General features: G+C 34.1%; 2 protein-coding genes across 6 annotated transcripts in view; one reads left to right on the top strand and one right to left on the bottom strand.

Moving 5' to 3' along the window:
* The window catches only part of LOC141446259 (sex-regulated protein janus-A-like), a 190908-nt gene that overhangs the window by 123411 nt on the left and 42771 nt on the right, over positions 1 to 24726 (bottom strand). The gene's annotated exons all lie outside the window — the stretch shown is intronic.
* The window catches only part of LOC141446052 (phosrestin-2-like), a 173797-nt gene that overhangs the window by 111736 nt on the left and 37335 nt on the right, over positions 1 to 24726 (top strand). For 2 of the 3 annotated variants that reach the window (XM_074112422.1, XM_074112432.1), the window contains exon 5: positions 21893 to 22042. In XM_074112422.1, coding sequence (XP_073968523.1) covers positions 21893 to 22042 — 150 coding nt within the window. Of the gene's footprint in view, positions 1 to 18266; positions 20300 to 21892; positions 22043 to 24726 lie in introns of those variants that run through there. The other variant, XM_074112441.1, reaches the window with a different exon arrangement.

Here is a 24726-nt window from a genome sequence, read left to right as displayed (position 1 = left end):
GAGAGAAAGTTAAATCTTCACAGTAGATTTCCTTTTTTTACCCGCAATTTTTCGCTAAACTTATATAAAAGAGCTTTTCTTTTTATTTCAAACTTTCCACCGAAGGAACAAACTTTAGTGAAATTCAGGTAAAGTTTAGGAGAAAGATTTTTCTCTCTATCTTTCTATCCCAGGGGAATCACTTTGTTGGTTCCTGCGCTGCTGTCACAGCAAACATTAGGCTTTTCCAATTTATATGAATTTCGATAAACATACAGAGAGAGCTAGCTTGAAAAAACAAACCAGTAAAATCTGCTTGGAAAACTCGTACTTTTCTTTTAAAGTACTTCAAAACTTACGTCTAACTTAAAAATAAAATAAGTTAGTAAGTAAAGTTTATTACGATTTTATTCACAGTCCATTCAAATACAAATTTTCAGCAACCTGAAGATTGCCTCCAAAGGTTTGAATAAAAATCACAATGTTTTCTTTTCTTTCTCTAATTAAGAGGAATACTGAGGACACAAGGTTTTCGATTACGTAGAGACCAAAAAACTCCATAGCAACATGATGCTGTCAAATGTAACAAAAGATATCACCGCTTAAATTAATTTAATTACAATTTTTGGCCAAAGAAAAACAAACCTATAAAACAAGTAAATTCAGGAAAAACATTCCATCTTCATGTTTTTGAGATGAGACAAATACATTTATGTAAACTGAATTTATGCGATGCCTCTTTCTTTGCTTTAATGTCCGGTCAATTATTATTAATTATTTTTTTAATGTTTATGATCGTAATGGTCATTCTTCCCTACTTACCCGTTCCTGTACTAGTACTAGGGGATCTTTAAAGTCTATCCTTTCGGATCTACCTATCCTTTCGGATCTACCGGACCCCCTGTGCAAGCACAGGGTCGTTTTACAAGAGAAGGATGTCACCACCACGATGGGAGGCTGATGTGCTAGGCCTCTCCGTGGCAGAAGTGCCACACAGGCACTCCCCCGCTTGGCCTCCAAGGAGGCGGGTTGAGATTACGCTCAACCAGCGCGTGAGCCCAGCCCTCACTCCCAGATCGTAGAGGAGGCAATCTCTATTTTAGCTCTGGTCAGCCGCACCTTCTAGCAACAGCACTTCCATCGTCAAGCGATGGCTGGTACTCATTTCTATAGCGGTGTACCCTTCCGCCCAGTTCATGTCCGGGGACAGCGGACCTATTGTTTAACCAACGACCACTACGAATCCTACCTCAATTGCAAGCAATTGGGCTCGGAAAGTGGCGCTTGCGCCCGTAGTTCAGTACTTCACTAAATAATAAAATTATCATTAGCAGCGTGACTGATCGCACGCCCGATGGACTGTCTACTTATTATCTACTGATTTGACCCGTTGCCGCAGGGGTCAGGTATACAGTAACCTAGGAACCAAGGACCAATATAATATTAATCCTTGGGGGATGGGATTGAAGGAGGGGGTGTGGAAGGGTATGGGAATTCCCCAACCTGGAGAGCCAGAAGCTAATTGCATTCCTTCCGGAATGGGCGATGGTGACGCTACTTACCTACGCTAATGGTCAGTTTAATTAAGTCGTTTTTTTGTAATCATGCTATTAGAAGGAAGGACAGAAAATTTTATTGCATTACAGCGCTCTTCTTTAGATCGCCGATATCCGGGTTCTAGGCAGCATTGGCTATATAAAGCGATAAGTTATTGGAAAGCTAAAAGTTTAGATATGGAAATAAGAAGGCTCAAGGATACAAATTTAACCAATACCATTTCAGACTGTTAATCGTAATTGAGTCGGCATTGGCAAGAGAAAGAGAAAAAAAAATCGATTTTATTAAGTGAGCAATTAACATTTCTAGCTTGGGTGATAATAGCGTTACCCAGCACTATAAAGAAAAATAGGTGCATATAGGAAACTGAAAGTGATAAAGGAGCCACACTTGGTTACCTTAGACCACATTGGTTACCATCATTACCAATCGTTCCCATTATCGTGTTCCTTTCCCCTTCTTTGTTACGTTGGGATGTATTTTGGGCACAATTTTCACTACAAATATTACACTGGGAAGTAAGAAAATGTGTAAATCTACTGAAAACTAAATGTAAAAATGTAAAATGTAAAAAACTAAATACTTAATTTTGGTAAATAATTATAAAAACAGACTACCTTCAAAATTCTTGAATTGAAGAATGCTAAGAAAACTCACCTAAAAAGAAACAAAAAGAAAAATTACATTACTTTTTTTAAAAATAGAACATAATATTGAATTGGAAAAGATAACATTGAGCAAATTTTGAGAGCATATTCTAATTATATTTAATAAACTGATTTTATTTGAGCTTTAGGTGTGACGGAAATTTGAGCACTGTAATGATCCTGGGTTTAAAATAGCAGGAGTGTCGCAGGAGAAACCCAGAAATCCAGTAGCCTTACTAACGCTCCATTACCAACCAAAAGCAGGAGCCCAATCGAAACATCGCCGGCCCACCAAACGGGCCACTGTAGATTACCAAAAACTAATGGTTTAGCAGTTGAGAATTAAGTTGTTGCTGCAGAGAGTAGGGGCTAGTTTGGTTCAAGGTTCGGGTCTTCGGAGAAAAAAAAAACACATCCACGCTTTCATACTTCTTCCAGGAACCCCTCAACAGACACAGCTAAAGTAGACTAGAAGAGGTACTCTAACTAGTGGATGCTAGAATGGACAAGTCGTGGTTATAAAGGATTCCTGGCGACCCTATAATCTAAGCTAAATACTACGTACCCAAATTTGATCGGTCTAGTTGCCTTAAAATAATACGTAAGTGCTAGCAATAAGCTAATTCAATATTAAGCCGTAATTAGAGAAATTTGTTTAACAAGTCTATATTACTTACACTATACGTACACAATAATACATGCATATAATGTAAAATCAATGAAATTTCCCAAGTTAGAATGGAGGTCAATTCAAAGGATTAATTATTTCAATTAAGCCAAATGGTACATTGTTCACTTATTTACCCAATTCATGTTAAATGTGTTTCGTAAAATAATTTATACTCATGAATAAATGACGATATTCAATGCATAATAGTTGCTGTGTAATAGCCTATCATGAATTAAACTATAGCATAGTGTTTGGTTCTATTTGTGCAAAAAACAGGGAAATATTGAAACCATTAAATATCGCCTTTTTTTCCCATAAACCACCATTTTTTTTCCGGGCACGAGATGTCTCACAGGAAATGGTTATTGTTCTGGATTTAATTGTTTGTTCAAATGAAATCCTTTTGAAATAAAAACTTAAAAAAAAATTAATCTTAAAGAAAACTTTACAGCCAGCTCAATGAAGAAACATTAGGGTCACAACCCTTTAATCTAATTTATGATTTCTAATTAAGTTGCAATTTAGGGCAACGACAGAAAATAATTAAGGGTTTTTTTCCCTAAAACCAATTAAAATAAATTACATCAATTAACTAATGAACTCCACCCACGCCCCACTTCTCATTCCATCTTTTCCAAATATTGCTGCTTTTTAAATTACGTCAGTAATAATTTTATTAGCAGCTGCATGTGTTCGTAGCTGTGGGGTTCTAAAAGTTCTCAATTCTCAGATAAGTGTTCTATTTTAAGTGAAAAAGAGGTGCCTAAACTTTTAGCTTTTAATGGAGATGATCGAATTTAAACTGTACTCTAAAAGTGATAAATCTAGCTTATGGGAACAAAATAAAAAAGCTTTGTTCTGCACTATAGCAAAATTACAAAACTATTATTAATGAACAACAAATAATTCTATATTTTATTGACAGATATTGAGTTATTCGTCCAATTAAAAAAACTGTAGATGATCTCTTTGTGAAGCCGGTATTTACAAAACAGAATAGAAAACTCAACAATGAATCGCTAGAAATGCGAATAAAACGAAGGCGGCTTAACTTTATCGAAATATTTCTGATCGAAAAAAGGTCTGAAACACTCTCAGTCTGAAACACATTCTATTGTGACCACTAATACGACGCTCTCTCGTTGTAACTAATTACTACAATTAAGAACGACCAATTTTCTTCCGAGATAATTTTATCAGTTATTATTTGTAGATATAAACGGCCGCTTTAATATAAATATTGCTTTAAATTTCAAATTCCACTCATTCAAATAAAGTAAAACAATAATCCAAGGAAGATTATTGCAGTAAATAAGTTTCTAACTCTGAAGATAGACTCAGAAGATAGAAGTGGCAGTGGAACAGCAATGTTCTCTCAGCAAGTCCCTCTAGGTAGCTTGAGAGTACCGTCTGAATTAATCCAGATATCATCGGTCCCACATAAATTAGTAAATACTGACACATTACCAAAATAAAAAGCTAGGGAATTTGATTTGTTTTACCGATTTCATTAAAACGCGTCAGCAACTGGGGTTGTATAAGTGACTTCTTAGTGCACTGCCGTCCTCCGAGTTGTGTTTGCTTTGTATTTAATCTAGAACATTCTCCACTGGAAGATCGTACATTGAAGAATACTGGCTCTAGAATGAGGTAATTTTAGATATAACAAGCGAGAATTAATACAGCCGATCTCGAAGTTAATGCTTTCCCGAAATGTGTATGTCACTAAAAGAGTGAGTCCAGAATAAAAGTGAGTAACCTTAGAACCTTCTAGAGGAAACCAGACGTGATAAAGAAATATCACAATAACAGGTTCGGCTAAGTTAGTTTCTGCTAAAGTCATAAGGAAGAACAGGTTTGATGACCAAGGGAAATAAATCTTCTAAATAATTGGACAGAATTGGTGGAAATATGAGCCGATTTAGCAGTAAGCTTCAGAAAGGAGCCACTCCAGCAACAGTATTATATTGCAACCCATCTCACACACCATTGGGCAGTCCAAAGAGAAATACAAGAGAAGGTCAGAAACCTCTTATCGCCTAATATAACGAACCTAATAGTGGAAAACTTGAGTTTACAATCTGGAAAGCCAAAACTTATTAATAAATACAAAGAAACAAAAACTTCATCACAAAAAAAAAAGAAGCTGTTAAACCTTATAATCAAATCACATTTTAGGTTATTGTAACTGAACTACTTTTTTCCGAATTCTAATTGGCACAAATCATTGCACAGCTACTATTCGCCAGATAACACGACAAACAATGGTAGCAAATAACAGAATGAAAACAAAAGCAGAAAATGATGCTTCTATTGTACATAAAATGGAAAATGGGGAAATGTTTTCTGGACATTGTTCTGAATGATAGACTAGTTTCCCATCTGGTTCAATAATTCAATGAATACATCGTCACCAATTTATTTTGAAATTCGTTTATCAAAGTGCGCTTTTCAAACGTAACTTATCAAAAATAAAACCAAATCGGAAGTGGAAGAATACCTCTCACTCCTCATTAATTATTACGGAAGTATATCAGTTATTTACGTAAAAACTGAGCCTATCATAATATTCTCATCTAACTGCGAGACTATCAAATTCAAATGTATGGGTTTAAGCTTCGTTCTAACATACCTAAAAACAAACTGAAATTATCTAAATAAAACGGCCCACAGCCTTTGTTGGGCTGTTTGAGGGTGGCTACAAAAACACAGAGAGACTTTGAACAGCGTACCCTCCCCATTTGAATGTATTTTTGTATGTACACAAAAACTAAGAACGATTCTAGTAAAAATAGTCTGAAAAAAAAACACTTTAAATGATTGTTCAGTACTTAATTTTACTAAATATAGAGGAAGCCGTTTTTCCAAAAAAAAAAAAAACTTAGAAATATGAAAATTGTTTTCTGGAGTGAAAAGTTTAGAAAGAAGATTAAGTAGTGGTGTAGTGAACAAAACTACATTAGGGTGGTAGTTATTTAGGCAGGTAAATAGTCTACACAATTTAAAGAAAATGGAGCTATTTTAGGAAAACAAAAAAAATCTCAACTTGCTGAAACATCGCTTCAATAAGACGAATTCCAGATCTCGGATAAGCCACAAACAAATGGAGAACTGCGCCCATGTTGACAACATCTGCCTAATTAAGTGAACTGTGCCAATTTCTAATGAAAATAACTAGCAAGCTTCTAGAAATGTAAACAATTAACAGAAGGCCAAATCTAGGTGGGTATCGACTTATGAATTTGCTTAGTGGTTATAGAAATGGATTCCTATTCGGAGATCCCGATTTGGAATCAAGCTGCAGGCTCTCGGATTTTTCTAACAACTCACTCCGGCAGAGGTAGCCGAGCGGTCAGAGGCGAGACCTGCAAAGCTAATATGCATGGTGGTACTGGGTTCGATTCCCGGTCTAGTCCTTGGATTTTATTTAATGGTTAATAAAAGAAATTTACTAGTAAAGTATGTTTGCTAGTCGCCTCCGTCCATGATACCTAATTTGGTAGTTGGACGTAAAGCCGGCTTGAAAAAATAGGCATTACTCACTCCGGCAGAGATTGTAAAGGCAGTCTTACACGCTCAAAAAAGAAAAAAACTTCCAATAATGCCTTTTTATTACAATTTTCTTTAAATAAACCCAAAACCCCCTAAAAAGGATAGATGACGTCAGAACTACAAGGACTCAGCATAACCCTCTGGCAAACTTACACTTTCCAAACTTTCTCACCCTAGCATAAGTTAGCTGTTTCCAAACGACTTCACATCTAAGTACTAACACCCCAGAGAGTATCAATCTAAAAGTTCTTTTGGTTCACATTGGTTTTTAGGCCAACCCGTGTTGCTAGACTTTTATTTTCAAAGGTTATTGACTGAATATGGAAGACCTTAAACATGGATAAACTTGGTAAAAGTTATATTTAACATGAACCCAATGGAGAGAGAGAGTTTTCTAGACAAGTCTAACAGCTGTTCTGTAACTCATAAATCCTGTACGGCGACCTGTGGGAAAATTAATGGACAACTAAATTGCTGGCTTGCGCTGAAAGTTATCTTGTATTGTACGTTTCACGATATAAATCTCCAATTTAAACTGTCCAATAAAACAAAAGCGTAGAATCAAATCATAATATTAACGAAGGGCTGCTGCACACAAAAATATCCACCTTTTCAACCACAGGAACAAGGCTGGAGAATCTAAAACAACTTTTTTTAAAGAAACAGAATATTTCCCTGCACTTCCTCTATAGCAGCTTGTTATTCTTCAAGTGAAGTAAGGGCAGACGAAAAAGCACCCACAACACCCTGGAAGTTGAAGGTGGAAAATAGATATGAAAACAATTTTATAATGGAGTCGAGTGACGTCAGTCCAAATGGTACAATATACTTCTTCAGAAAAATTCATTTTTCCCTATTTGCCTCGACATTCATTCCAGCTTATTATACACTTTCCTCTAAATTCAGCCCACCTACGTTGATTCCCTAATGACTTTGTTTTCTCAAACATCTCTCCGACCGCTTTTTCTTCAGGATGAATTAAATTATTCTATTTTTTGTTTCGAGGATGTATTATTTGAATTAAAACATGACATTATTAAACAAAATGAAATGTAGTTAAGCAGATGAAATAAGAATCAGGGGCGGCATCAATGCCTAAAGCCTAAAGAAGCTTAATGTACCAACTCTGAGCAGATCTAGTCCTAGCCATTCCAGATCCAGGTGATTCTCCACCTAAGACATGATCTCTTATGGATATATTATGAATTCACACAAACTATGCGCCTAAGATTTCGCCTCAAAAAAAAAAAACAACGCCAGCCATTGGTTTAATTCTCGAAGCCTTCAATTAGACTACGTTAATTTGAATACCACTAATTCAAAACTATTTTTTTTAGTCAAAACTGTATGCTTAAAAACTGCTGGAAAAGTTGGAATCCTGACTTAGTTTGACCAAAAAACAGTGATTTCAATCTTAGATTACTATTTACTAGAGCAGTGCTGGATATTACAGACTGGGTCGACCTTATTTCCATAGCCCATGTTTAAAAACTACGGGAAAAGTTGGAATCCTGGCCTAGTTTGACCAAAAAACAGTGATTTCAATCTTAGATTACTATTTATTAGAGCTGCACTGGATGTTACAGACTGGGTCGACCTTATTTCCATAGCCCATGTTTAAAAACTACGGGAAAAGTTGGAATCCTGGCCTAGTTTGGCCAAAAAAACAGTGATTTCAATCTTAGATTACTATTTATTAGAGCAGCACTGGATGTTACAGACTGGGTCGACCTTATTTCCATAGCCCATGTTTAAAAACTACGGGAAAAGTTGGAATCCTGGCCTAGTTTGGCCAAAAAACAGTGATTTCAATCTTAGATTACTATTTATTAGAGCAGCACTGGATGTTACAGACTGGGTCGACCTTATTTCCATAGCCCATGTTTAAAAACTACGGGAAAAGTTGGAATCCTGGCCTAGTTTGGCCAAAAAAACAGTGATTTCAATCTTAGATTACTATTTACTAGAGCAGTGCTGGATGTTACAGACTGGGTCGACCTTATTTCCATAGTCCATGTTTAAAAACTACGGGAAAAGTTGGAATCCTGGCCTAGCTTGACCAAAAAACAGTGATTTCAATCTTAGATTACTATTTACTACTAATTTATCACTGCTGAACCTTTCAGTATATGTAGGTAGAACATTCTTTTAGATGTTTTTGAACATTACAGTTTTTGTCCGGCGAACCATAAACTTAATTATCTTTCACATGCGACAGTTAGATCAGTTAATTATAATTCTAGAACATTTTTTAACATTAAGTTCATAAACACAAAATGGTAGCGTCCGGCTTGTGATGATTAAAAAGCTGTATATTAAAGCATCATCGTTATACAGCCCTGCCAGAAATGTAATGGTTATAAAAGCCTTTGAAAGCCTTTAAAAAATAAATGAAACCAACAGCAAAGAAAAAAATCCCTTCAATAACCGAACGAATTAATTACTTTGCTAGCTATTTTACATAATATCACACCACCATAACTCCATCAACACCAACTGCTACACTTCAAAGTCCTCCCTCAGTGTGTGGCCTTTCACCTTTAAAAACTCTCCTCCTATCAATTACAATTAATACAAAATAACTGTAGCTGTAAATAATAATAATAAATAAATAAAATAATAATAACAAGAGTAATAATAATTTACAAGAGGGATTTATTTTTAGCAAAGCAAAAAACATGGAAAGAATTATAAAAGGTTGGAGAAATATATTAATTAGGAACTCATGATCGGAATAATGTACCAATAATAATATAAATCGGACTAATAATAAGTGAAATTAGCATTGATTGTTTGAGAAGCGTCATAACTAGGGAACGGATTCGTATGTATTTACATATTTTTTTCTAGGCAATTTACAGATGTTTTTCAACTAGAAGTATTCATACTGACACTTTTTAAGCCGTTTGAGTCTACTTTTATTTCACATATTTCCACATATTTGGATGTTATCGCATATTTATACATATTTGATTAAAATAAATAAATATTTCTACATATTTAATCAAAATATGTACATATTTTTCATTTTGGGCATATTTTCATAATTGGGAGGTGGTTGACAGGAACTGTGAACCACAGACTGTAGGGCTGTGAATCACAGTGGGTACAATGGTTATTGTAATTTATACAGAATGCTGCTAAACAGTGACGGGCACTTGTTAGTTCTTTGAAGTTGTCGGACGTTGTCTGTTCTTTCAGCTCGTTCGTTGAAGTGTCCAATTCATTTCGTTCGGTCACTTAGTGTATTCTTTTTGGGGCGAAATGCCACGAACATAGGCCTCAAACAAACAACTGGTTGCTAAATATCTTCGCGAGTTTCCAGCAGAACTTTTTCGAAGTGATGGAGACATTTTGTACTGCACAGCTTGTGACAAGCGCGTTTCTTGCTCTCAACGTTCCCAAGTCACCCAACATATTGCCACCGGATCGCACATAGAGAATAAAAACAGAAAGAAAGAGAGGACGTCCTATCAAGCCTTCCTTATATCTCCATCATCAAGTAAGTCTACTCTGAGTACAGATCTGTGTCGGGCTTTGGTTAGAGCAGATATCCCTTTCCACAAACTTAAATTCCTCATTTCAAAGGATTCTAGTCGTTACAAGTCCATCTTACTCCCAAAACGTCGTCACTTTACGTTCCAACATTTGAAATTTGGAAGAGTGAAGTTTTCAAAATTGAAAATTCAACACATCTTTTTATAAATAGTAAAAATGTTCTTCGTTGTATAAATCATTATAACTTGTAAAAACAAATTATTTTGTTCCTAATAAATTATTATAAATTGTAAAAATGTTCTTTTCTTGTATAAATAATTATAACTTGCCCCCCCAAAAAAATTCCATTTTCATAAAAAAAAAATGTCCATTTTACTTAAATATTCCAGAAAATATTTTAAGAAAATCACATATTTTCCACATAATTGACGAAAATAAATGCATATTTTAATTAAATATTTGGCATTTTTAAATACATAAAAATCCGTTCCTTAGTCATAACACTTCTGTAGAGATGATCTTCAGAAGGTCCAGAACTGGACATAAAACTACGAGATATTGTAAGTTTAAACAATAGCTGTAAAAATGTAGATATGAATAGGTTGTTTGATTGTCCTGAAGTCTATCAACGGTTTAAGCAATTTCCGTAATTGAGGCAGAACGGCCAACAAGGAAATCGATCACATCGTAACGTTCCATTTCATTCAGAAATATCTTTTCGGTATTGTTCAACTCTACAGACATCAAGGCAGCTGGACACTTTTAGAAATAGATAGCTTTCTTTAGTTATTGTAATTTACAGAAATTTAAATTGAAATTATTTTACAAGATTTATGGAAAAGATTATCTTAGTGATTGGGGGCTGGAACCAGCGCGGAGATCCTAGATAGGAGCACAGCTCGGTCACTACTTCTGATTCTGTAATTGACACATTATTTCAGAGATGCCAAGAAAAGTTATTCATTCTAACATACAAGCGGAAGGAAGTTTAGTTTCTCTTCACTAGTCAAGAAAGGCCGAACGGAAGTTCAATGTTAAGAGGCTGATCGTGTAAAGTGCCGACTCAAACATTTTTTTTTCACATTTTCGAATCAGAAGAAAAAAACCGGCTATTCTTATTATAAAGAATAGTTTAACCTATAATATCATTTCATTGAATAAAATCATTTAATACAAAATTTGTAAGAATTTCTAAAAGTTTTAAAAATTAATCTCTATCGCCTAAGTTTCAAAACCCACCATGAACCAACCATGTTCAATAGATAATTATTTAATTTCTTTATTAATCAATTTTCCTGGCTTTTAAACTAATTCTGGAGACAGACAACTAAAGGACGGTGTAATCAAAAAGAAGCTAATAAAATCTTGATGTTTCACATGGCCGTAAATAAGATAATAAATATTTCAGATATAAGAATTAATCTCGAAAGGTCACTTTCGTTATTGATTTTTAATAAAATAGGGACAAGTTTATTTATATTGAACTTAATTGTAAAAAAAAGAATCTATATGAAAACACGATTTCTCTTAAAGTGTTTACGTCATTAAATACTCTTTGAACTCGATAATTCGTGCTAAAAACAATACTGGACTCAATATTATAAATGTTCACTAAAATACTCTGGTAATATTGGAAGAAGCGTGATGTCACAGCTCAATCCAGAATCCCAATAAAATCTTTGATTACTGAAAAATAAAATTAAACCCAAAACAAAATAGATCTATTGATTGGGTATGTTCAAGTTGAAATGATTGTCTTTTCTAAAAAAGTCACTTTATACGAAGGTCGTTTGAAAAGTCCGTGCAAAGTCAGAGAGATAGCACTACTGGCGCGTATCGAGGTTATGTTTGGTTAGTAGCATCTCTTGGAAGAACACACACCAAGTTTCAGCCAGATCGGTCTATTTCTTTGTGTTTGACATTCGTTTGAATCGAGGAAGTCGAGTGATTTTCAAAAAATGGACGAAAAAGAATTTCGTGTGTTGATTAAACACTACTTTATGAAAGGCAAAACGCCTCAGGAGACTAAAGAGAAGCTTGATAAACATTATGGTGACTACTGCACCTTCGATTAGAACAGTTTATAAGTGGTTTCAAAATTTTCGGAGTGGCCATATGGGCACAAGTGACGCTGAACGTTCTGGACGCCCTGTTGAGGTTACTACTCCAGAAATCATTGATAAAATCCATGATATGGTGATGGATGACAGAAGAGTGAAGGTGTGTGAGATTGCTAGTGCTGTGGGCATCTCGAATGAACGGGTACATAATATTTGGCATCAACATTTGGACATGACAAAGCTATCCGCAAGATGGGTGCCGCGATTGCTCACGCTTGACCAAAAACGAAATCGTGTGAAGTGTTGCAAGGACGGTTTGCAGCTGTTCCAGAAGAATCCGCAGGACTTTAAGCGTCGTTTCGTCACTGTGGATGAAACATGGATACATCACTACACTCCTGAGACCAAAGAACAATCTAAACAATGGGTTACCAAGGGGGAATCTGCGCCAAAAAAGGCGAAGACCGTTCCTTCGGCCGGAAAGATTATGGCGACTGTCTTTTGGGATTCGCAAGGAATAATCCTCATCGACCATCTGGAAAAGGGTAAAACTATTACAGGTGCATATTATTCATCGTTATTGGACCGTTTGAAAACCGAGCTGCAAGAAAAACGCCCACGATTGGCCCACAAAAAAGTCCTTTTCCATCACGACAACGCACCAGCTCACACCTCAGCAGTTGTGGTCGCAAAATTAATGGAAATAGGGTTCCAACTCGTTTCACATCCCCCCTATTCTCCAGACTTGGCTCCCTCGGACTACTATTTGTTCCCCAATATGAAGAAATGGCTGGCGGGAAAAAGATTTTATTCAAACGAGGAGGTGATTGCAGAAACGAATGGCTATTTTTCAGACTTGGACAAATCCTATTATTCGGAAGGGATCAACAAACTAGAGCAGCGTTGGACGAAGTGTATAAGCCTAAAAGGAGACTATGTTGGAAAATAAAAAAGATTTACCCCAAAAAATTAAGTAGTTTTTATTTTTGCACGGACTTTTCAAACGACCCTCGTATATTGCCAACTTGGACTTTTAGCAACACATTTGACAAATTATACAATTGTTATTATTATCGTAAAAATTACAGATAAGTAACATATTGTAACTTTACGCTTCCCTCAGAAACAAACTTCTCTTAAATATTTCCTATTTTTTTGTGTATTTTTTTTTTAGTTCTGCGTTTCCTAATTAACTGTAGGATATAACCAGGGCCGGATTTACCTATAGGCTAACTAGGCTTCAGCCTAGGGGCCTCAAGATCAAGAGGGGCCTACATTCAAATTGTTAGCAAAATTAAAATTACACTATTCTAAAAACAGTGAACACTAAAACACTGAACCGAAAATAAGGAGAAATTCTACGCACATGACTAATAAACAAACATAAAAAGTAATTTACAAACTTAAAAATGGGAGATGAAAGGGCCTCATAAGTGGACTAGCCTAGGGCCTCTGTTCATCTAAATCCGGCCCTGGATATAACCTAAAAACAATTTGCCATTGTAACAATTTTAATTAAAAGATGTTAATGTATATACATATGTATATTTTATTCCAATTTTAAACTTAATTTTATCTTTATATTGTAAGTGTAGGGAATTATAATAGTTGCAGAAATAACGCCACTCTGAGGCTTTAATCCAAATGCTGTTATTTCTAATATAATTTTACTGGATAACGTGTAGGCTTTCGATTGATCCTAACATGACAAATCGCTAAGCTCCACTTTGAAGTCTGCTGATTAGAAAAACGCTTTTATAAGCAGACGGGTGAACTCAGCTGAGCGCTAAACTTTAGAGCCACACAAAAGGGCACTCAATATTCCGACTGATCGGGTAACAGAACTAACGTCATCTTTAGTCGGCTAATGGCATTTTTCATATTAAAAAGAAGAAGAAAAAAAAAAAATTAGATCTAAGCAATCGATTGAAATGTCACTAAAATTATTGCGGGGCAGCGGATGCGAGCAACGCTCTGTAGTTCTTTGAAAATAGTTTCAAATAAAACTAGAATTCTTTGATTTAAACAAAAGTTTAAAGGAAATCTTTAGAACAAAAATGTCACTTCCGGCCGACCGGTTTTCTCCAAAAATAACATTTTAGTTACATATTTAAAATGCATATGTTACACTAAAAGAAAAACAGAGGAAAACCTGCATTCTACTTTCATTTAAAAAGTATAATTGAAGGAATTATCGTGGGAAAATGATTTTAAATAAACCTATCGATCTACATTGATGCAATTAACACTCCAAGTTTAAGGAAAATCATTCTTAAAATGTCGTCAAAGTAAAAAACAAAAAAAATCGATTCATAAAATGACCCCTTCGATAACCACAAAGCGAGATACTAAATGCAAACTTTCTGTTAATACAATTTTGTGAGTTCAGACAGACATACCTACTTGCGGTGCCCAGTGAAGGGTTTATCCTGTACAAAATTCAAAATAGAAGATCTTTCCAATTGCCATACATCTTCTTAACAAGGAATTCATTAATTATCACAGAGAAATGTTCAATAAATACTGCATAATGGCTAAAATAACATAAATAACATTACCAGAATTGTCATCTCAACAAAAAATTACGTTTAATAATTTATAAAAAGAAAATGAATATTTTTATTAAGGCATACAGGTCCATAGAAAAAAGAAAAAAACCTTTAAAAAGTAGGATAACAATCCCAACAAGACCAATGACTCTGCCCACATCCTTTCCACAGAAAATGGCGAGGAGAAAAGCCACAGACTAAGGGGCGAAATAAAAAAGGAGATGATAATACAGCGCTACATTGATCGGAAATATGGAAAACTCATTTCCTTCTGTTATAATCTTATTTTTCACTTTTCTGAATCAAAAGGGAACAGTCTGCTGCTTTCAGTTGGTCTTTCAAATGTTTTTTTGGTCGCGCTTTTATTTTTATCTTTTTTATGTTTTTCTCTCTCTCTCCTCCATTTTCTTATTTTCTTACTTTAAGCAGCCTTAAACAAATATTTTATTTGATGGAAATAAATTTCAAATATATTTTGAATTCATGCTTTTATGTTTGTCACGACTCTTCAAATTAAAAAAAATAATAATAATATCGTGTAAATTAGAAACGGAAATTGTGAAAAAAGGATTCATTAAAAATAATTTGTAAATGAAGGATTATTTTTTAAATTAATTGAGAACAAAAAATGGTTACACTTAATTGAAAAGAAGTCCGTCCATATTATTAAGAAGACCTCTATATCAATAGGAAGTAAATATCTCATCATCGCATTGAACTCATTGAATATTTAACTATTTTCAGTTGGATCTAGAAGCAAACAATTTTTAAAGTTTCTCACTTATTGCAACAGAAAGTATCTCAATCGTGCGGATTTCCGATTTTAAATCTTTCACCGGAGATGACGTCATTACAAAATGATCTGTATCGTAGTGTGTCCACCAAAATGCGTATATGAAAAAAATCGCAAACAGGTGCAGGTTCCTTTAGGTAATAACAATAGAGGGACGCAGACAATAAGGTTTTGTTTTAAAATAGGGCAAGTACCACTTAACTGAATGATTTTTTTAAAATTATTATTATTGCCAATTCTAAGTTTCTTGAGAAAGCAATTGAGTGGAAGTTCTAGAAGAGAAAGTCGTAATAATAATAATATAGACCAATTAGGAAGGAAGTCGATATGTGTTTGAGGTAAATAACTCCAGAAAACAGTTCCAATTATAGATTACCCTTTAATCGCTTCAATTATTTAGATTGGCTGGACATGAACTAGCCTTAATTGCAAATGAATTTTGATGACTTTATTTACTATTTAGAATTTAATTACTGATTTAATTCTATTTTATTAGGCAATTAATTAATTTAAACATTCTTCGTCACTAACTGGGTCATCATTTAACGATCGCACAACTATGAAAAACATGAGGTAAAACATGTTCTGACAAGATTCTGAGAAGTGAATTTTTCCGGGTGTTTTTTCACTAGGAAAAGTGCTTCAATCAATATAATGAAGCCCTGTGCTCTCATTTAACTATGCAAATTGAAGCAATAATGCATTTTTTTTTTTAAAAAAAAACTTATGTCTGAGACAAGAACAGCTTCAATAATAATTGCTATTATGAAACTGAGTTAAGTCTTAATTACAGGCACGATAGTTGGCACTGAATGGGTTCTGTTCAGATTATTGACTAATAAGTTACAAAAAAACTAAATGTTAAGATTATTAGAAAGAAAAAAAGAAAAGCATTGGAAGAACATTCACAATTAACGTCTTATAGTTGCAAAATAAAATAAGACTTTTAATTGGCCAATTAAAAGTTTAAAAAGGTATGCTTAAAAAATTATGAAGTGAAACTAAATTAATAAATTTTCAACTGATTATAATTTAACTAATCCTGAGTTCGAAGTAAGATGTCTAGGGATAATCCATTAAGGGTAAATTGTTACTTAATAATTATACAAAATAAATCTAAAGGAAATCGTTACAAGCTATTTTTTTTATATTAAACTCTATTAATACGCTACTTCTAATACCACTGAAACTTCTTCGTAAGTTCTTAACTAAACTTCATTTTTTCGTAAGTTTAGTGGAATATACGTACGTATACAAACATAAAGAACACGTAGAATGTTGTAAAACAGAGAATAGGTTTTGTTTTTTTTAAACTCAAAATTACTTCAAAATAACCAAAGATAAACTCAAAAGATTGGTACAATTTAAGGGGCTACTTTCTTTTCTGCAACAAGTAGATGAATGAAATAACGTGTAATATTTTTAGAAAGGAAACATCTACAGATTTTTAGAAAAGATTATTTTTTTTGTTATCAGTGTTGCTAGGTTACAATCAAAGGATGAAGGGACTCTTTTTCCTTTTTGATAACAAAAAGAGAAAAGAATGCTCGTAGATCCATTGACAAAGCACCTACAAAGGAGAAAGTTTTAGAGAACTAATGCTGCTATATATTACATCATTCTCTTCCAAGTTACAGACGTGTGTACTTCTACATATGTACTTCCTTCCGCTATTTCATAAATAATCTCCTTTATCCGAGAAATCGCGTGTTAGTTGGAGTGAATCCAACTTCTATGCTTCGGAGTATGGAGATCCTGGTCAGAAGAAGGTCACACACACATCACGTCCACTCCATGGACTTTGGACTTTCGGTCCATGAAGGGTTTGGATTGACATCATTTTATAAGAAGTACCAAGAAAAGACATCAATAGAATCCAACACATTTCGTTTTTGTCGTTTTTGTCTGCGGTAAAATGGTCAAAGACTGACAGTGAGAAGATTCGAAGGATGCTTTTCGTAAGGTACGAACAGAAGGCAAGTTGCTTGAGGTGTTAGTAAGTTTGGGTTGCGGTTAGACCACCACCACTTACTCTTCTTGAGGTTCTTACTCAATCAATACCTGAATTAGGGTTAAAGGATTTTGTTAGTGCTCTTTAGGGTGAATCAAATTAAGTGATTTGGGCATTGAAAGAACCTTAATGCTCCGTATATCTTCTACACGTTCAAACTTGATAGTATGTCTAGGTACAAATCAAATAATGGGGCCAAAGATTATTCTTTTCGCCTCAGCCTTTACGTAAGCTTTCTGATTTTGGTGTTGCTCTAGGGAAAGCACTGTAAGTGCAATTAACTAGAAAGTATCGTTCTTGAAATCGCTCTCAGGAGTACTGAACAAGTACGGGTAACGAATGGGGGGGGCGACTGTACACTAAATGGTGCGATTAACTACACGGCAATACCAACTAATTACGAATCTTTAGGCAGCAAACAGTTGTTCTACTGTAAATATTTTGCCTCCACTTTACAAAGAATTTGTAAAGACAAGCTTTACTGAAATTAATCATGGATATGAGAACATAATAATTAAATGTAAAGGGTTCTAGAATTATTTTAAAGTTATTAATTAGTACAGCTGTAAAGAAAGCAGAATAAAAACAAGTTTGATTATTACAACTTCAAACAATGAAACAATTACACAGATTTCTGTATTAAAGTAATTAGGTTTAAGAACTAAATATTGAAGTAGTCATTACTAATCTGCTTAATCCATCAGTAATTGTGGAGAATTAATAGGCACAGTCGAGATAAGTTTGTTTCTAGTGGGCAAAATTTGCAACAATTTAATCAAAAGTTTTATAACTAACTAATGTTCTACTACAAGTAACGCAAACAGCAATTAACACCGATTAGTCTTAGTTGATGGGAATTGTTAAAGTACTTTACTTTCATTTAAACTACTTTTCTCAATATTAAAATATTAAACTTAATTTCTTTGTAATTCCAGAATGATTTGTTTACTCTCTCTCCTGGAAAGAGGAACTACAAAGGGCATTTCTAAGGGAGAGAATTGGGAAGAATTCAATCAATTGATCTTTACTGAACTGTAAAGAAGACAACCCCCACCATCACAGCATAATATTAAGAATGATTAAATGAATCGCTCAAATTCTGTGTTTGAAGTGCTGCAAATCGGCTGAACATTGTCAATATAATTATTACAATCAGATTAAGGAGAGACGTTGAGTATTCAAACAATAACTTTTAAAAATATAAAGCTTATTTCTCCAAATCAGCTTTATCAAAGATTCAATGTAAGTGGGTTATTGGTTTAGAAGGAGACTTAATATAATAAAATCAAAGGCCTGGAAATAGAATAAGAAAATCGTTTAAAGAGGACGAGAGAAAAAAAAGTAGTCAATCAAAAAATAAAGACGTTGATAGGCAAATTTAATTTATGAAACAAATTTCCATGCACATCAGATGGTGACGTTCGGCTGGCTGGAGTTAAGGGCTCCACTGGAGAAAAATATATACGAGATCATGTATACCCAGAGTGAATGAAAAATAAGTTCAAAAATGGACGTTTATTAAATTATTTAGCTTCAAGAAAGCGTAATATCGTCCTTGTAAAATGTGATAGTAAGGAGAATTTTAGAATATTTGTGTTGGTGTATGTTTGTTTTTAGGAAGGTTTAGCTAATGACTCTCCGGATGTTCCACAGTAAAACGTCTAAAGGACACCTTAGAAAAGAAGAGGTTACATCAAAGTTACATTTTCAATTTCAACCTCAAGTTGTGTGATCAAGCTGTTGATGAAAGTGTTAATATTGCAGTTTTAACTCGTAACTCACAAGTTAAGAATCGCTAGCAATTAAAAGAGGAAATGAATCCACTTCGCTAGCAAGGAACAAAAAAACACTTTCCAAACTGCTTCTTCGCAAAGATCTTTTGAATTCCAAGTGAGCAAATGAATCATGGCAGACCACTGAATGATCCTGAACTTTCCATTTAGCAACAATCGGCACGACGTAAGTTCTTGAATTTGGAAAAGAGCAAATGCTGGAGAATGAGTTATGCCTATTAAAGACTCGAATCTGCTTCCAGACATTTAGTTGGCAAGATAATACGCCGTCAGTTACTGTCCGTGGACCAAACGTGTCTTAATGACGTTGTCTGACCGACCTCACATTACAAACAAGTTGTTTTGAGCAACCGCAAAAAACTGCTTTTTAAATTTTTTTTTGAACATACCAAAAGAAAATAGCGAATCTAGCTCCGCTCATCAGTACGTCATTAAGAAGGCGATTATAAAACAAACATTACTCTATCTGCCGTAAAAAAGCCATCAGATTATAATATACTTCTTTTCTTTTTTTTTCAAACTGTTCAAAACAATCGTTTAAAGTTTAAATTGATCACAAGGAAAACCCACAACATTGTTATCATTTAACTTTGGCGCTCTATAATAACGAATGTAAAAACTTTAGCAACATGTTGGAGAAGTCATTTGCAGTGAACAAAGTTGTTATTCCAATTTAATTCTATTAATCAATGAAAAAACCAAACAATATTGTTATTAAAAAATGTCTAAGAACAAACAAACGGACATCTTTTAATCAATAATTTAGTATTAGTGGAGAATTTAGGGTAAAAATGGGGCGCTTCCTTGCAGATGAATATGCTGTCCATTTTTTAGGATATCTGCACGATGGTAATGTTATTAAACCATCAAGAGAATACCAAAAGAGATTACAATAGGATGAAAAAAATAAATGCCATTTCAGTCAGTAACTGAACTGACTGGAATATTACTGACTGAAATGGCATTTATTTTTTCATCCTACTGAAACTATAAATCAGTCACCAAAAACAATGAACAACAAAAGAGATTACCCAAATAGTCGTCATCCTTTACGTTGAATATTCGATCGTACAACTATGATGTGCCAAGAAACAGGAATAACAGCTGCAGTAATATTGGTGGCAATCATTAGGGAGATAAGAAATCGTCATCAACGCAGTTTTTGGCAGTAAGACTGGCCACATTTTGAGGTAATTACCCTTTGATTTATATGAAAATGATGATGCTTTTTTGATTTGTTTTCTAATGATAGATTGTGTAAATCCTAAAACTTTGATCGATTGTAGTTTTGTTTTTGCTCGAAATAGGACCCATATTTATGTAAAAAGTTATTTAAACTTTATGGATCACATATGCAGCAATAGATCGTAATAATTATTCAACAAAAATACTTTATCAAAACTAAAGTGTACTACACAATGTTTGCAAAAGTCGATTTGAATAATCGTTAATTGATTAAAAAAAAATCGAAGGAGCTTTCTAATTAATTAATTTAATAAATAATTAAAGAAATACATTTAATTTATGCAAAATGGAATAAAGAAGACAATGCACCCCGACTCAGATTGGTAGTGGCAAAGAGGCGAGGCAGGAAAAAAGGGCAATAGCCAGGAGCAAACTAGAGAACACCAAGGACGAAGAAAAGGAGACATCTAATACTTCCTTTGCAATTTAAAGTGGCATTTACCCATAAGACTTGGATGTCTTACAGAGACTGGAATTAAGGTAAAAAGAGGGTCGCAAGGTGAGTCACCCTTCAGAATAGAGGGAGGACGATACTAGTTCCTCTTGGAATAAGTTCCCTTAATAAGTTGATTTATTATTTACATTTTAAAAAAGTTTTTTTCCCCTTAGTATGCAGTCTTTATTGATTTCCTGTTTTAAAAAGCAGTGCAGTTTTTTTAAAAATGGGTATTTGTCGGTGCGTTTTCTATTGCATAAATAGGATAACTCGAAAACACTGAGGTGAAAAACACGCATAACTTTCTCTTATTGCAACTAAACGTTTGAGAAAGTCTAAAACTGAATATTTCAACTAGTTCTCACTAGTTCACATATTTCCGGTTCCTTAGAAAGTATCAGGATATTACTTATATTATAAAAATTAATTTAAACCATCAGAAATAATTATATTTCCTTCCTTTGACATAATTATCAAAAGGAAAGCTTAAAGTAAGTGAATATTTAATATCCGGTACATTGTCAAGCTCTGAACATTAATACTATTAAGTCTGTGACAGTTGTTGCACATCATGGTTATTTCCATTAAATAAAAGAAGAATGTTGGTGCTGTTTTATAGCATTTTACGCAACTTGGAACTTTTCAAATTTTAACACTTTAGAAACATCAAAAAAAGATATTAAAAAATATAAGTGACGTTGATATTTTGAGATAAATGTTAGAGCAAGCATAAACATTTATGTATAATAGTGAACGTCATATGAACACGCTGCCTAACTAGAAGATTTCTTAAGACGAGTGTCTGGCTGTCAGCATAGCTTGAAACGTTTCCAGTAATTGGGATTGCAGTGTTTATTACTGTAAAGCGCCATTTCTGTTTATTGTTTTACTACCTACACAGGTGAGAGTGATATGTGTGTGGCTAAATTGCGAGTTTGCGATTGGCTTTCTCAAAACTCTTGATTAGATTCACTGATATTATTTACTGCACTTGTTGTTTTTTTTAATTTAAAAAAACAAAAGTAATACATTGATGATCTTGTATTGACGATTTAAATCAAGTTATTTATCAGAAAATAATCAAGTCTTTAATATGTTGCAGATATTCGGCCAGGTGACCCTAACCTTCAGGTATGGACGAGAGGATGAGGAAGTGATGGGCTTGAAATTCTGTAACGAAGCGATCATGTGTCTAGCTCAATTATATCCACCACACGAACGAGCACCTGTCGAACCGAATACACCTTTACAGGTAATCAAAAGCTTTTTCTATACAATTAAAGTGTTTGAAGAATAATTCGTTATTTAAACTAGTAATTTTGAGTAGGAACTAAATAACTTTGTCAAAGGTACAAGAGTAGAGGATCATGGGTGAGATTTGTAATAAATTACATCTTCTGGTAGTTTAGCAACAGAACTTAATAGACTTATCGTGCGACGATGTTGTTCCTCTTTAGAATATTATTTAATTACAAAATGTGTTGGATACTAATGTGTTTCAGTTGTTTGAATATACGCCACAGAGTAAAGGATAACAATTAAAGAGATTCTGAAGTACACTCCAACAGCAAATACTAAACCGTCTACATTAACTGGTGTGTTCCTAAAGTTTGTATGTTTGTAGAGAGTACAAGTATGTAGCCAATCACCAAAACTGATTATGTACTGCTGCTGCTACTGTTGTACCAGGTGCCTAAGTTGCTCTTATAATTTGTGTTTGATTAACAGCCTTCATAATACTGTATCGATTTGAAATAAGTCGTTTGTCTTCAACCAATTATAGCAACTAATTAGCACCAAAGCCAATTCGATCATGGAATCATTGTAGGACAAAGGATTTTTTGGAAGATTTGGAAAACTAAAGTTTCAGAAAACTTTTCGTGAAACCGAAGAAATGGATTTCAGATTAAAGCAATTATCAAACTATCTGAATAAATGTTTTTTTTTTTTTGCGTTTATTGTGCTACAATCAGCGCGTTAGCGCTATAAATAACAATGATAGTAGTGAATGGTAGATACAGACGAGTGGAGAAGTTACCCAATGGTAATACTCCAAAAAATTACACTGTCAGTCACTCTCTTCACTTGAGAGGAGATCACGAGGCCATTGTCTCTTAAGGAATCTTGTCGGGTTGTTAGGAAAAGTTCTTGAAGAAAGAGTAAAGAGTCAGAAAACTTATATGAGATTACAGGTTAAAATAAAGTTTCCTGTATCGTGTTTTAGCAACTTCAGTAATAAAAGGAATGTTAGGGTCAGTGTTTATAGTCAGATGGGAGACATAAAATGGAGCGTGTACAATAGTTCGAAGTATGTTAGATTGAAGATTGATTCCTTTGGGGATTGGAGCGTTTGGTTGAACCCTACAGCTCTATTCCTGACGCTCAGATGATTTTAGTATAAATCAGTCTTTTGTTGCCTAGAGACAGGAATAAATGGTTAAAGAATGCTAATCAAATAGGTATCGTTTAAGAGAACCAAACTTACGGCTACGTCACCTGATTTTCTAAGAACTCAGAATTCAGTTAACTCATTTAAAAACGTACTAACATTACACAAGGTTATTCAGTAAAATGGTAATTCTATGAATTTGACGAATTCTTTATCCTTATCCTTCCTGCAGGACTGCTCAAGGTGGCAGGAGAATGATACACCTGCCGGGTTAACTAATATAAAATTAGAATATTGAATGGAAATATTTTCCTCACATAATGGGCTGGTGAAACCTTAAAAATGCTCTTAAAAGTTTCAGTGTGGAATGAAGAAGGATGTTACCAGAACGAATTTCAATTAAAGTTGCCCTAAAAGAGTCAGGTATCTATTACTAAACATTTTAAAGAAGTTATCTGTTTCATCTTTATCCAGCCACCAACTAAATACTCCATTTAACTAAAAGTAATTTAATAAGCTAGCTGGAGATTGAATATCGGCGTTAAATTTAAATTTCATCACCAATATCAAACAGAATTAATCAATATTTATCTTAATAACTAGAAGACATTGGAGCCCGATGACTACGTAATATAATATACATTTTGCATCTATATTCAACAAAACCTCCAGAGAAAAGCCAATATTAATCTGATTGGAGAAGTAACTCTAGACTAAAGAATAATAAAATAAAAGTGATACAACACTGATAATAAAATGGTGGAAGCAAACCAATAATAATATAAAAAAAAAAAAAAAAGAAGACAAAGTGTAACTTGAAAACACAAGACTAGACAGTGGAGTGAAGAAGTTAAGAAGTTTTGGATGAAGCAATCACTTAAGAGTTCGGCGTCTTTCAACTGAAGGATAGCGGGGTTTGGTGAGATCGAGGATGAGATAGATTCGATGGAGGAGACTAAATCAAACCCACTCAATCTGTGATCGCCGACCCGCCAGCTATCCAGTTTGTTCCTTTCTGGGGCCAGATAAATATAAATAAGCGGCCCACGTAACATGTGAAAACTTTATCGTAGTGTTATAAAATGAGCTTCACGTAATGTTACGCAATTCACTCTTCTGTTCTACTTCATTTTTTCTCCCAAATTTTTGAGTTTCCCCAAAGACTGAATTGGTTTTTCACAAATAGAAAGTAAAATTTTGATCTTCCTTTCAGAGTCTCTAGCAGCCAAAAATACTTGAAAGCGTTACCAGATTTATATCTTTCCTAATGGATACCTAAAGGAAATTTGTAATCGTATAAAAATCTATTCTTTCTCAGCGACACTGATAAATCTCTGATAAGCCACTAAAGCCACCATTAAAGCTTTAAAGAAGGACAAGCGACTCATAAATCTTCATTATTGTTTACATAATGCCCCAATTAGAGGACCTCAAGGGCCACCAAGGGGCTTGGTAAAATAGTTCTGGCACCAACATCGATCAAATGAAAGTATCACTTTATTTGAATCTTTCTTTTCAGTTCTTTTCGATAATCTCGAAAGATGTTC

Source organism: Rhodnius prolixus, unplaced genomic scaffold (assembly GCF_049639745.1).
Source record: "Rhodnius prolixus isolate KJV_2025 unplaced genomic scaffold, Rpr scaffold_1, whole genome shotgun sequence".
In the NCBI taxonomy this organism is placed as follows: domain Eukaryota; kingdom Metazoa; phylum Arthropoda; class Insecta; order Hemiptera; family Reduviidae; genus Rhodnius; species Rhodnius prolixus.
Note: the sequence above shows the minus strand (reverse complement) of the source record. Positions and strands in the feature narration are given on the sequence as shown.